This window comes from Hyposmocoma kahamanoa, unplaced genomic scaffold, assembly GCF_003589595.1.
Source record: "Hyposmocoma kahamanoa isolate Upper Pololo Valley unplaced genomic scaffold, ASM358959v1 78, whole genome shotgun sequence".
NCBI classification, from domain to species: Eukaryota; Metazoa; Arthropoda; class Insecta; order Lepidoptera; family Cosmopterigidae; genus Hyposmocoma; species Hyposmocoma kahamanoa.
Window position 1 is genome coordinate 9,930,667 of NW_020653945.1, and position 13,916 is coordinate 9,944,582.

The window sequence follows — 13,916 nt, forward strand, 5'->3', positions numbered from 1 at the left end:
GGCCTCCTATACCAGATTCTGCCACTTACAATTCTAAGTAGCATTTAAATTGTTTAAGAATGAGTTTTAAGTTTCGATTTCATATTAATTGTATGAATATTTTTTTTCAATTCAGAGGGTAAATATTTTACTTTCATCATGCACACCTTTACATTAATTGCTACCTAGAAGGCCAACAATTTGACCTATGCTGGCAAGGGATTATCCCATTTGTCATGTAAAATTTTAAGCTCTGAGAAAGCAAACACTTTTTTACGGCTTCCATGTTAAAATTTAATAAACGGAACACCGGAATCATTTCGGTACCCGTTTTTCTATCTGTCACAGCTGTCTTCTTTCTTTTAGAATATATTATTTCTTTTTTACAGAACTTTATAAAAACGAATTTTAAGCGCTTTGAGATATATTCTAGTCTGAGACTTTCATTGTAAGTATAGAGAACTTCTTAGTTTCTTATTATTGATACAAAGATCGTATTAAGTTACTTCAGCCTTACCAAGCACATGTCCGGTGGTGTATGGAGCACTGCTGCCACTTATGGGATCATCTACAAAATAAAACTGGTCACTTTGGATTCAATTGACAAGCGCCCCAAGAGACTTATAGGCGACCCGGTAAGTATGAGTAGAGGCGATGCTGTAGAACCTTGAACACCGCCGTAAACTTGCTTGCTTATCAGTATTCTACAGGATATATCACGGAGAGTGTGCGATGAAGTTGCACGATTTAATTCCGCCTACCTCTTTCCATCATCGGGGGCCTAGACGTGGGCTTAGGTTTCACCCCTTTGTTGTGGATAGTCCAAAGATTCTCGCGAAGTGCTTCTAGATTTATATGGCGAACGGCCATGGTTTCTTTTTGGTTAATTTCCTGCGTGCAGATTTATTCCCAAAGTTATAACTTGGACATTTTCAAGGCGGGAGTGAATTGACATTATTTAAGTGTGCATACTCCATCGTCGTTCTCATCGTCATTTTCCATCAGGTGGATATTATATGCGCATTATATATTATAAAAAACAAGAAAAATTCCTTCGATCCAGCTGACGATGAACCGGGGCATTTAGCGAAAAAGTCGTTGGTTTGTATTTGGATTAACTAGTGGAGTATTTGCACAAAAAATATATGAATACCATGGTAGCACAAACATCATAAACAGCATATTAAATAAAAATAAATATTCTTACGTTTTGTACACAATTCAAGACATTCTCACATGTCCTGAAGGTCCTGAGACATTTCATGGTCACCTAATAACAAACTTACCTCGTCAATCGTATCAGTAATATTTTTTAAACTTCCCAATACACAACTATTCGATTTTAAATCGTACTTACTACGTGCATTTTCCCTAGATATGGTTTGGTAGGATAACTTCTAGTACATTTAGAATTTTGTGTAATTTCTACTAATTTAAAATTTCAAAGCATCCAGCCATTTCAGTATGGTGTCAAAAAATGATGGAAATTTATTAAAGTGCAGCCACCTGAAAAAAAGGCTTCCGCCTTTAATACTCTACCCTTATACTCCTACCCTTTTATTTTTAAAATTTCTAAGAATGGAATGTTCGGTATTTATTACACTGTTTCCTGTTTTAAGTTATACTTCACTATAAATATAATGCCACTTTATTGTAAGACTTTCAAATATACAATTTATACTTAAAACTAATTTATACTTGGACTCTTTTTTTGTTTAAAAGTAGGCATCCGACTAGTTTGATGTTAATTAATGATTATTATTTAATAGTAACAGAAACAACATCAGAAAGAACAAACTACCTAAATAACCTTTTTTGCTTTCTTAGTTCCAAATGTCTATCGTACCAAAACAACCCAGAATCGTCTTAAGGATCTTATTACCAATTTATTCATACACAGTACGACAGGTCCTACAGGGCGCTATACTGGTACCTACGAATATCTGCATACCGAAGCCAGGCTATTCGCGGGTTCTTGAATAATAATCGAGCTAACTAGTCGGCACGTGGGCCGCGCGCCAGCCATTGTCTGCCCACCAGAATTGTTGATTTAGACCATTTGTGTCTTTGTTTATCTGCTCTATATTGCAACGTGTATTTGTAAAGTATAGTTAAGTAATTATTATGTAAGAAATTTATTGAGATTAATATTTACAATTGTGCGACTGACTAAGTATTTAAGAAAATAGGCTAGGTATGCCGAGTATTTTCTAGCTCATTTATTTTTTTACTGCTGTTGGTAATATCCGGTTCTCAACAGCTCATAAACAACTGTAAAATTCTGTTTCATTTCAACAAAGTGAAGCGATGTTTTTCAAAATGATAAAGAGATAGTTCAGAAGTTAACTTCTCCTTTGACTACAGTTTCAGAATAATGTTAGACACGACTACACTATGTTCGAGATATGTCCCAGAAGGCAGACGACCACAAAATGTCATATAACTGCATTGAAATCGATACCCGCCAAGGGAAACTCGCAGCGTATATAGTGGAAACATTTTCAGATTCTCGTACTCTAATAACACTTTATTGCAACACATTTTGCCTCTTTTTACCAAGTCATAAAGTTTTTCATACGTTTTGTTTGTACATATTTTATTGCATACAAGTATGGACATAAGGAAATAATATTAAGATGTTATTAAAATACCAGTAGATAAAAATATTTTGTTTGACAGCTTTTTTTATGATATAAAGTGACGAGGTGGACAAGTCGTACGCCTGGTCATAAACTACACGCCCATCCATAGTTGCAGTGCCACTCAAAGTTTTAAATGCTCACAATGGTTATTTGACACGTAATCCCGGGATGCAGGTTTCTTATAATTCGTGTCTTGTATATTTTGTAAATATAATTGTATTTTATTTATTAGCGATTTTCTGAAGCATATATGTGTTCTTAACTATTGACGCCTAAGACAGAATATCAGCAAGGGCAGTGTTTTTTCTTTTAATACCAAGTGACGGGACGAACAAGTTGTAAGCCTGGCGGTCAGCGACTGCGGTCGCCACCCCGAGATATAAGTTGTCTATAATTTCGCTAACACGATTGCCGTTCCAAGCCGGAGCGCAGTAATGCTCAGATTACAGCTTGTCGGCAGAAATAGGTAAGGTGGCAGTACTTCCCTGGATGAACTCTTTGACAAGAAGCTCTACTCCTCTACTGCTACTACTATAGTAACGTTTCATGATTGTCTATCGCAGAGACAAAGACGCGTCTGTCTATTATAATAAATTTATAATATATTCTTTTTCTTGTATTATATTGAATGTTAAATAAACATTTTTTAAATTTATTTTTTATTTAAATCGCAAAGATCTGAGAGCGCACTGCCACTGCGCCCGTTACCAGCACCTTCGCTCTTCCAAATTGGAACGCAGTAATGCTCACATTACTGCGTGGCGGCAGAAATAGATATGATAACAGTACGTCCCCTGGACGAACTCTTTCACGAAAAATTCTACTAGTGCTACAACTTAACGCTTCGTACAATATGCACATATTTACACGAATGACATTCCCATTATGATACATTTGCCTTTAGACGTTACTTACATTAAGAACAGTATTGATGCTTAATAAAGGTATATCGCCGGTTGCCCAGTGGTATTAGGGACGATCTTGTTTCGAATGCCTAAAAGCGATTGTTTGTTTCGTTAATCCTTAAGGCATCTATAATGGCTTCTAAGAGTCGCAAATACTCAAATAACAATTGAAGGTCTTGTGTTAAATCTAAGGAATCAAGATATTTTGACTATTTGAGAACAATTTAACTTTTGAAAAGCATTTCGATACTGAAACAAAATACAGTTAAGTACCTACTAATCCTTATAAACTTAAACTTTTCTACTAACCTAAAGCAACGAATAGATGATGCTCGGGTCTCTTGACTTTATAATGGGGACGTCATGTACATACGAGACTTGTTTGTTCAGGAAAACCGAAAAAAGTTCAAAGAGCCCAAAACTCATACATTGGATTTTGTTATAAGTTTCCTCTTCAATCAAACAACATTCTATATCTCTCAATTCGTTGTACTTTTTTAGAGTGGTTACACACGGCGACTCTTAGCAGCGAACACGCGTTCGTGAAACGCGCGATTACTTCGCTACACTTTATTTCGCGCGATTACTTCGCTACGATTTATAGGCGATTGCATCGATGCGAATGCGCGACTGCATCAATACAAACGCGTGACTGCATTGATACAAACGCGCGATTGCATCGATGCAATAGCTTAAATCCCAAGTGTAGCGATGCCAATCACGCGTTTGTATCGATGCAGTCCCGCGCTTGCATTGCATTTGTATCGCTGCTTAAAATCGCGCGCGTGTGTAAAGATAGACGATTAGCGACTGTATCGTGTTTGCATCGTTAGTGAAACAAACCGCGGTATAATCAAGCAGTTCGGTTTATTATTCATACATTTTTTTGTGAAATAACTCCACTAGTTTGCTATAATTATTAATACAATGATCTAACACTTAGAAAAATTCCCTCGACCCGACAGCACCCTAACCCGCAACCACGAGAATACCGTCCCCTCGCTCTTCCAAAAGGCGTCGACTAAAACCTACACAGCATAAAAAAATAACAGCGCTACAGGGTTAATGGCAAAATGCGATCGATACAGTATCCTTGTTCACAGATGTCACCACGTCCCCGACTAACATTTTAGCTATCTGCAAGTAATTGTACGCAGCATCGTTGGTCCAATTCGTTTACTGTTTTTTCCTCCATTAGATTTCTTTACACTTTTATGTTAACTGTTCATCCCTTTTCCTTCTTCTTTCATTATTATATAAACATTTCATCCTTATATAAAAATCAATTTATAATATTTCAAATAACGTTGGTGGTTCATCCAACACTAGACACAATGTACGTGCAAACCTTGAACGCACCATCATTGCGAAATTGTGGCCTATGACATATTTAGTCGTCGACTAGCTCCACTCATACGTCATAAAGTTCAGCCACGAAACGTAGTAATACAAACTTTCATCCCCTATTATACTCCCTTTAAGATTTATTTTTATGACAAAAAGTAGCCTTCTTCTCTACCTCTATACCAAATTTCATCAATATTTTATAATCCAGCGGTTTAGAGTTAGTAGAACTCCTTGTGAAAGAGTTCATCTAGGGAAGTACTGCCTTGGGCCTCTTTCTGCATTGACGTAATGTCAGCGACGGAATGGGTGCGAAAGGAAGACCCTTCCTCTCATCCTATGAATGACAAACTACCGACCTGAGAGTGAATCCTGGGCGGTTAAAACGGGGGCTTTTGTCACCCATAGAACAAGGATTCACGGGTTGGTTGGCGTGCCAAGTATTCCCGGCATACCGCTAACGATAGACAGGGAAATGGTGGTTCCCCCAGAAGTGGGTCCGCGGTAGTGAACAAACCACCGCGCCTGCCCGTGACGCTGTGGTATCCATGGCGGCTTTTCCCCCGGAAATAAAGGGACGTACTGCCACCTTACCTATTTCTGCCGCCAACCAGTAATGTGAGCATTACTGCAATTTGGTTTTAACGGGTTAAGGGCGCTGGCGAAATTACAGGCATACGGCACTTATCAACTTATGTCTCAGGGTGACGGGTGCAGTGGCAGTGTCCCTAAGATCTTTACGATTTAAAGCTCTGAGTGATAGTGCAACTTTTACAGGATAGGCGTGTACTTACCACCAGGCGCATGGATTGGACATTAAAGATACTTAAACACCTAGAGTAATAAATTAATAAAAAATGTTGTTGAGCTTACCTTGACACTGCGTGTCCTTTATCATAAAAAGCAAGAACGCCGCGATCGTTACAAATCTCCAACGTCGCCGCCCCATTTTATTTGATTAATTTTCACCGAATCATTGATACGGTCGGTTGCGTAACCAAGCGAAATTTATAACAGTTCGAAAAAAGTCGCTCGAATATTCAAGTTCGTCATGTTTAGCAATCTAGAGTCCAGCACAATCACATTACACCATTTTGCAGCACGATCACATCTGAAACAAAAGAAAGATATATTAATGACACGGTCCTTTCAATATTCTAAATTAAATTGGGCTGGATAAGGAACCATAAATTATTAGGACCGTACTCTACCATACGTTTACTGACTGCTATATTCGAGCTATAAATTGCATTAGACGTGTTGATTTGTTACAAGGGAATTCATTTAGTAAATAAGAGACCGAAAACATCGTAACTATCGCTAATAAATAACACGTGTACCCAAATCAAAGACCCTATTCGGATTTGGTCACAATAAGAAACCATATAGTTTTGTAACTACTCGAAGGCTGTGGCATGCGTTATTGTCCGTGACTAAGTTTTGACACGTTCAATACAAACTTTGCATGACAGGTTTTCAAAGTTTACCCTGGCGGTGGCGAGGCGGGCATAAAGAAGACCGACGTCAACTGTCATTACTAAGGTCCAAACTTTGACGGTTTAGCCTAAAATTTCTGTCTACATAACATTATTATGTTGGATAAAGGAGTCGTTGTATAATGTAGTCAGTGGAAAGTTTATTTGTGAAATCTAATGAACGCAGACGGATAGATCGCCAACGATAACTTGAATCGAGTACGTAAAGATAAGAATTAACGCTAAAACCGTGACTGTAACAGGCGTCGTGCTTTCGTCTTGTAACGTTTTAGAATGTAACATAAACAACTTCACACGGCACAACGGTACAGATACACAATTATACTCGAAATGCAAACAAAGTAGCAAAGATTGAGAAATTCTCGACAGTTTAGGCCCGAAATTTACAATAGATTTCTAATAAAGTCAACGAACTGACTCAAGATGTTTGTTAAATAAAAACTAAAATATTGGTTGCTCTAGTAGGCGAAAACGAGTTATATAACCTGTTCGTAGACAGTAACAGTGTTTACCGTAAAATTAAATATTAGAATATAATAGTACAGAGTACCCCGTGTCACACATTAAACATTTTATATTGAATCAACATAAGCACTTCGGCAAGAAAAGTACTGACATTTTTGTGTGCAGTACTATCAGTGTCCATGAAGAGTTAAAGTAATAATCTGTTATACTACAGTAAATTTTTTTTCCTCTTCTGCGTTAAGAAATTTTATGAATTTCAGTACCGGCACGCTATGATGGCCGTTTTAACAAATTACAATAGTGAGGTCAAACCTAAAATATATACAAATGCGAGTCGCATCTATAAGTTTTTAGATTTATAACTAGTATTGCAAGGGGTAGCTGATTAAAAGGTTTTAGTAAAACGAAAATAAAAATGTTTAGTTAATATAAATCGTCAATTCGAAACTGCTCTGTTTTGCATTGAGCTTTGACGCGAGTTTGCCGAGGTAAAAGTTGTGCTGGACAGCAATCATTTGAGTGACGATCGTATTAGATTTCATTTTTAAACATTTCGAATTTCGAAAAACAAAGGCCGAGTTGTGTCAAAAAATTATACATCCATAAATTTACTGCACGTCACTATTGACAACAATGTACATCAATTATCTCTTTCGACGTAGTTATGATACGAAACTTGATAAGCTGATAAACGTTAAAACGGCTATCATAGCGTGCCGGTACTACATTTTATTATTATAATGTGCTAGACAAGTGGTTGTCAGAATTGGTGTGGACCAATTCTGGCCTCAGAACGAAAAAAGGCACAACTGCTGTATAAAGAACGCATAGTTCTGTCTTTTTTCGTTACGAGGGCAGAATTATCTGATCTCAAAGTAGGGAATTCCCTGTAATATGAGTACCAGAGCAACGGATTTCACTCTGAAGCACTTCCCAGAACAGCCTGAGCAGGTCCAAATTCAAAAATTTCGTTTCTCTTTTTGGTCCTACCGGGAGTGGAACCCAGGGGTTTTTCATCCAGCGCCCGCAATATTGACCGTTGAGCCACTGATGTCGTCGTAAAAAGTATAATTGTATAGATGAAATTAAAATAACTTTAATAACAATAAAACACATTACTATTATTTGTTACATTATTATTATTACATTACTTAAATTGTTGCACAAAGCTATTTTTAACTAGTTGTCGTCGGCACTTTACAATGTATACATAGTTTATGACTACGCAGGTGGCGTTTTAACACTAGCTTTCAAAATCAAAATCAAAAAATTATTTATTCCATAGGTAAAATAAGTAATATAATATAAAATATAACATAAAAAATAAATATAAAATATAATATAAAAAATAAATATAAAATATAATATAATAATGTAAAAATAAATAAATAATAATAAAATTTTCTAGTGTAAATACACTTAAAAACGTCATTTTTTAAACTACTGCTTATCCACTATGCTGACTTTCCTGAAAAGAACGAGCAAGAAATTCCAGGAGTTGCTATTTTCAAAAAAACTTAAAAACTATGGAATACACTTTAAATTAAATTAGTGTGGAATCTAGAGCCATGTCATCTTTCCATACATTTTTATCTAACATGTAATCTTCAAATTTGTAATATGACTTTTCAATTAAAATATTTTATTTATGATACTGCAATTTCCGTTTTGCAACATTGCTACTTGCGTTGGAGAAAAGCCTAAGTGAGAAATGAAATATTACGAATAATTCTTACGTTAAAACACAAAAGGTGTCGATGCTAATAAACAAATGAATAAGAGGAGGGAGAGAAAGCTGGACATTAATGATGTTTGCCGACAGACAAATATGGCATACCATGTGCGATTTACGGAAAGGGATATAGTTTTGATATAAACAGTAGTTGTAAAAGGGTGTTTATGTTAAACTATAATTTTATAAGAAGTCGGTTGCTTATGTCATTTTATTTCTAGAGATTGAATTTTATTTTTTAGTTTTATGTGTGGTGTTGTTTGTCGAAAAAAAAAAGTGAGTGACAGTGGTAATGCCACAAGTAATCGAGGTGATAGCATTCGTCGACAGTGAAAATGAACAAGTCAATATAGAAAAGTTAGTTTTTCTTCACTGATCCGGCCGCGGATCGAACCCGGAACCTCAGAGGTAGTGACACCATAATAACCATTGTGCAAACCCCTCGACAACGGAGGTCATCAATTATGTCTGCGTTAATAATAAGTGATTTGGCATATTGAGACGTTTGTATATACACTAAGTAATTATAACTAGTTACTGGTTACTTACAACGTTATGTCTTCTTCTTAATATTTACTCATACGTTTATATGATTCTTCTCACAATGTGCCGTATTACCAGCAGTTTCACGTTCCACGGTCACCTCGGGTTAATTGGCGAGGGGCAATTGTCAGCTTAAATTACGGACATATCTGTCTACCCTCTTTCGCCGTCGACGAATGGGTATTCGTCGACGTCATTTCGGCAACTTACGGCGGTACCAAAATCACTTTCGCTTTTCCTACATACCACACTCAGAAATAAATATAGCGAGAACAATCAAAGTTATTCCATAGACATTATTGTTTAGTGAATTGGTTTGCAGAACTTTAAATGCATTTAGATATGGTAGCAATAATTTTATCATTTCAAAAGAAATAATGGTAATGATATGGGTATTATATGGAAGAAACAAAAAATATGCAATTTTGCGCTGTATGTAAATTCAAAGTGCTTAGAAATCCATCAGTGTAATTACACCTCTTCATCTTTTTTTTTATTGTATACTGCAATGTTGGCTACTTATTTACAGTGCCTATCCCTTCACCGTGGAAGTGCACATTTGTGCCTACTTGATTCTGACGGAATATTTATGGTCTCCGACGCAAGTGTAAGGGCGCCTTCAAATTGAAAGTGTTGCAGTGGCGTTACCGTGGCGCTGCAGCCGCGCCACTACTAATTTAGAATAACCATTATAATTATTTCGAATCGCAACTGCGCTACAGTCGTGGCCACGGAAGAAACAAAAACAATGGAAATGCCTTAAGTCTCGATTACTATGAGAAGCGATGTCGCCAAAACTCACACATTCTTAATTTGAAACACTACAAAATCTTGATGTTGATTGGTCGTAGTTTCAAATTTAAAAAGACATTAACAAAATCTGGATTGCTAATATAATTTAAACTCTAGCCTGTTGGCATATCGTTGAAAGGTTTTTAAATATAAATTTATATTGTATCAAAATTTTCAAATGTGCTACCATCTAGCGGTTCATTGCTGAACAATGACGAATTGGAGTTATTAATTTAGTTCTCCAAACAAGAAGCGACCATATTGGGGTATAAGCTTTACTTTCGTTTCTTCTAAGAAAAAAATATTTCAATATACAGGAAATTGATTTTTTTTTAAATAAGATTTTCCGATGATGTGCTACCGTGCATCAATATCATTTTTGCACTCCAAAACAACACAATAAGGCATTTTTCTAAGATTTTAGACAACTCGCACGAAAGAATGACACAACCATACCATACAAAGCAAAAATGGCGGATTGAGCTCAGATAGGTCTTTTGAGACCTGTAGTTGGCACGCGTAAGACGCTAACTAACCACTTCTACTGTATTTATTGTTCTGTGGTCGCGACACACGCGCGCCATTTTGCAGACTAGATATTGTATAAAAATGAGTAGTGGCGGGACTGCCGCTCCAGTGACACATCACTGCAACGCTTCTACAAGCTTTTAATTTGAAGGCGCCTTAAGTGTTTTACTACCAGTAGAGCTCTATGTGAAAGAGTTCAGGGAAGTACTGCCATTAGTAATGAAAGAGACTCAGTCTTTTAAGGCGTTTTATAACGACTCGAGTCCATTTTACAGGAGTCGACTCTAAAATTAAGACTGAGGGTTCGAGTTTTTATTAATAAGACTTAGTCATTATACTAAAAGACTCAAAAGACTTAAACGACTAAAACGACTTGAAACACTTCAACGACTCGAGTTGTTTGCAAAGGACTTATACCTATTTTATGTCTTATTAAACCCGAAGTTTATAAATAAAAATGACGTAAGTAGTATGTAGTAAATAATCACGTTTATTTACTTATAATAAAAATCGTAAAAAAAAACCTTGTGGGTAGAAATAAAATCACGCCATACGACTCATGACGCGGCGCCAGTCGTTTTAGTCGTTTTAGTCTTTTTGTCTTTTTAGTCGTTTTAGTCCTATAAGTCTTTTGAGCTTCCTAGGATTAAAAGACTTGGACTCGAATTAGTCTTCAGTTTTAGTCTTATGACTCAAGACTTGAGGGTTAAAAGACTAGACTAGTCGTAAGGCGTTAAAAATTAGTGGAGGTTTTTTAAAGGCCTTAAAAGACTGAGTCTCGTTCATCACTAACTGCCATCTTACCTATTTCAGCCGCCAAGCGGCAACGTGAGCATTATTGCGCAATAGCTTAAATGTGACGTTTTCAAGTGTAAATTTATTTTACCTATGGAATAAATAATCTTTGACTTTGACTTTGATTGCGTTCGGTTGTAAGGGTGCTGGTGAAATGGTCAAATTACAGGCAAATGGGACGTTTCAACTTATGTCTTAGGGTGACGGGCGTAGTGACAATGCCCCTAAGGTCTTTGCGCTTTAAAGCTCTGAGCTGCACTGCAACTATTACGGACAGGCGTGTCGCTCACCACCAGGTGCACGAGCTGTTCGTCCCGTTACTTGGTATCATAAAAAAAATCTTAGTTATCTAAAGAAATAAAAGTTCTTGTTCAATGGAAATGTAAAACCTTTTCAATAAACATGAGACTCTGAAACGGGACATTACCCAAAATTACTTATTGTTGTTGACCTTAAAGTTGTTGATTAAAGACTTGGCAACATCTCGGAATTATCGACTTGTTTCAAACTTCGGCTCTGTAGTTGACGGGTTGGATTAACCTATCGATCTATCGGTCCTTTTGTAACTTCATAAATTGTAACTACAGTTCAAAATTATTTAAGTTAAGGCCCAGCGAATTAATAAAATCTTATTACAAATTTTTAAACTAGTAAATATTCTAGCGAACACTCAAACGTTTGCTTTTATTCTTTTACAAATTTGTTTAAAGAAATTAAGTTTTCGACTTCCAGCGAATTTCCGAAATGGCTCAACACTAATTAGAGTTCTTTGAATTAAGAATAATAACAGTAAAAACGCTGTTCTAAAAGTTCACGCGTTTCTGCAAAAGTCATGAAAAAAGTATTTGATCAGAAACAGACCGTAAAAGTTTGATATTCGAGGCAATAAATACTCCTTTTTTTAATTTAAAGAAATTTCTAATAAATAAAACATATTGTAATGTAAAAAAGTTTTTAGAAGATAAATTCTTGGTATCTGAGTTTGGTAACTAGTTATAATAAAAATAATTTTTGTAATTTAATTTTAGTTACAGTAGAAAAAATACACATTCAATTATATAAAACGGTTTATAGATATCTAATTGTATATTAAGTAAGTGTAACAATTATGAGACTAGTCCTCTCTTCTACTCTATGCAGTGCCCTGGTTCTGGGTCCATAATTTGATCTCAATATTAGTAATAAAAATACCTGTAATGTTGTGGAATACATGTTATGGGACGCAAATCAATAAGAATAAAGAAAATTTAAAATTGTTTATTAATTTATAAAACTGTCTGGATAGAAAAAGACTTATAATTAGAACTATCTAACTGCTCGTGACTATTATTCTATAGAGAATATAAATAATAAAAGAAATAGTTTAAGTGTTTCCAAACCGTCACCAAATTTCCATTTCCCCACTCCCGACACGTCTTGTCTTATGACAGTGAAACGTATCGGTGTGACGTCGCGCCGCGTCATATTTGCGCGTCTGTCGTGAAAGCGGCGCGAGCGCACGTTCCGCCTCGCCGGACAGTTTCTCGCGTAGAGTACAGAAGCACTAGATTGATATACTAGTCTGGAGGTATCGTCGTAATATATGTAAATCTTTCCCTTTTTATTTCAATCTGTTTCTATACAATTTGTTGACAAAGTTCGGTGTTGCATCACGAAGTAAAAAATAATTTTGTTTACTGTCATTGACGCATAACATAAGGAACAATTTTTAAAGATTTTTTTTTTAATTTTGCTATTACATTTTTAAAATTATTTTTTTATACGTGACAAGCAGATGACTCCACTTCACCTGATGTTAATTAGAAAGTGGAATCCAATCGTGAAGGAAACTAATGCAACCTTCATACAATCAACACCCAGCTCCACACTGCATGCCTGCAAAACTGCATGCTCACAAAATTACATTATAATGCGGTATAGTTTTGTGGAATGTGTGATGCAAGATATACTACTTAGAAGATAATAATACTAAAAGTACAACACCAATAGTATCTGTCTTCTTCTAAACCCGACTGAGACTCATGACTGAATGGTCGTGGTCACGGGCAAATTTTTGTAGAACGAAGCTGTTCCATTTCTCTCATTTGTGGCATTTCGTAAACATACAGTAACGGGACTTTGCGTAACAGATTTTATGGGACCACGTGACCATAGAATTATTTTTACTGTCGACGTGTTCGGAAAATTTAATGATTCGTAGTAGAACTAACCGACGAAAGATATAGCCTCTATGTAATCCTGTTTTGTCATCCTTGACTTATCTGAGAGCCCTTAAGATGTCCTTGTAGAGGCTTATCACTTCTTGATGTATCAGTTTGTGATGTGATGTAATTGTTTCAAAAATACAGTGGTGCTCGGTAGCTTCGACATTCTGCAAAAATGTATGCACATAAACAATTTTCCCTACATTTTTGTGTTTCTTCCTTATAAAACGCTCTTAAGAAAATTTTTACATATTCAAACCGTACAAATTTATCTGAGAAATGGCACAACCTCTCGTTGCAAGGATAATGATGGGTGTGACTACGGATCGAAACATAAGAAAAAGGGAATTCGAGAACGATTCACAATTTAAAAATAAGTAGTCATACCCAGAAAAGAGGATGATGAAAAAAGGAAGTCAGCATCATCTCAAGCATATATCATACATATATATTATATGTATATATATATATATATATATATATATATATAT

At 35.9% G+C, this 13,916-nt stretch overlaps 1 protein-coding gene across 1 annotated transcript in view; it reads right to left on the reverse strand.

The window, feature by feature from the left end:
* LOC113232847 (mucin-5AC) overlaps positions 1-13,916 on the reverse strand; it is a 91,256-nt gene that overhangs the window by 21,821 nt on the left and 55,519 nt on the right. The window contains exon 2 of the mRNA XM_026467697.1: positions 5,744-5,981. Within this exon, the coding sequence (XP_026323482.1) occupies positions 5,744-5,819 (76 nt within the window). The 5' untranslated portion in view covers positions 5,820-5,981. The remainder of the gene's footprint in view (positions 1-5,743; positions 5,982-13,916) is intronic.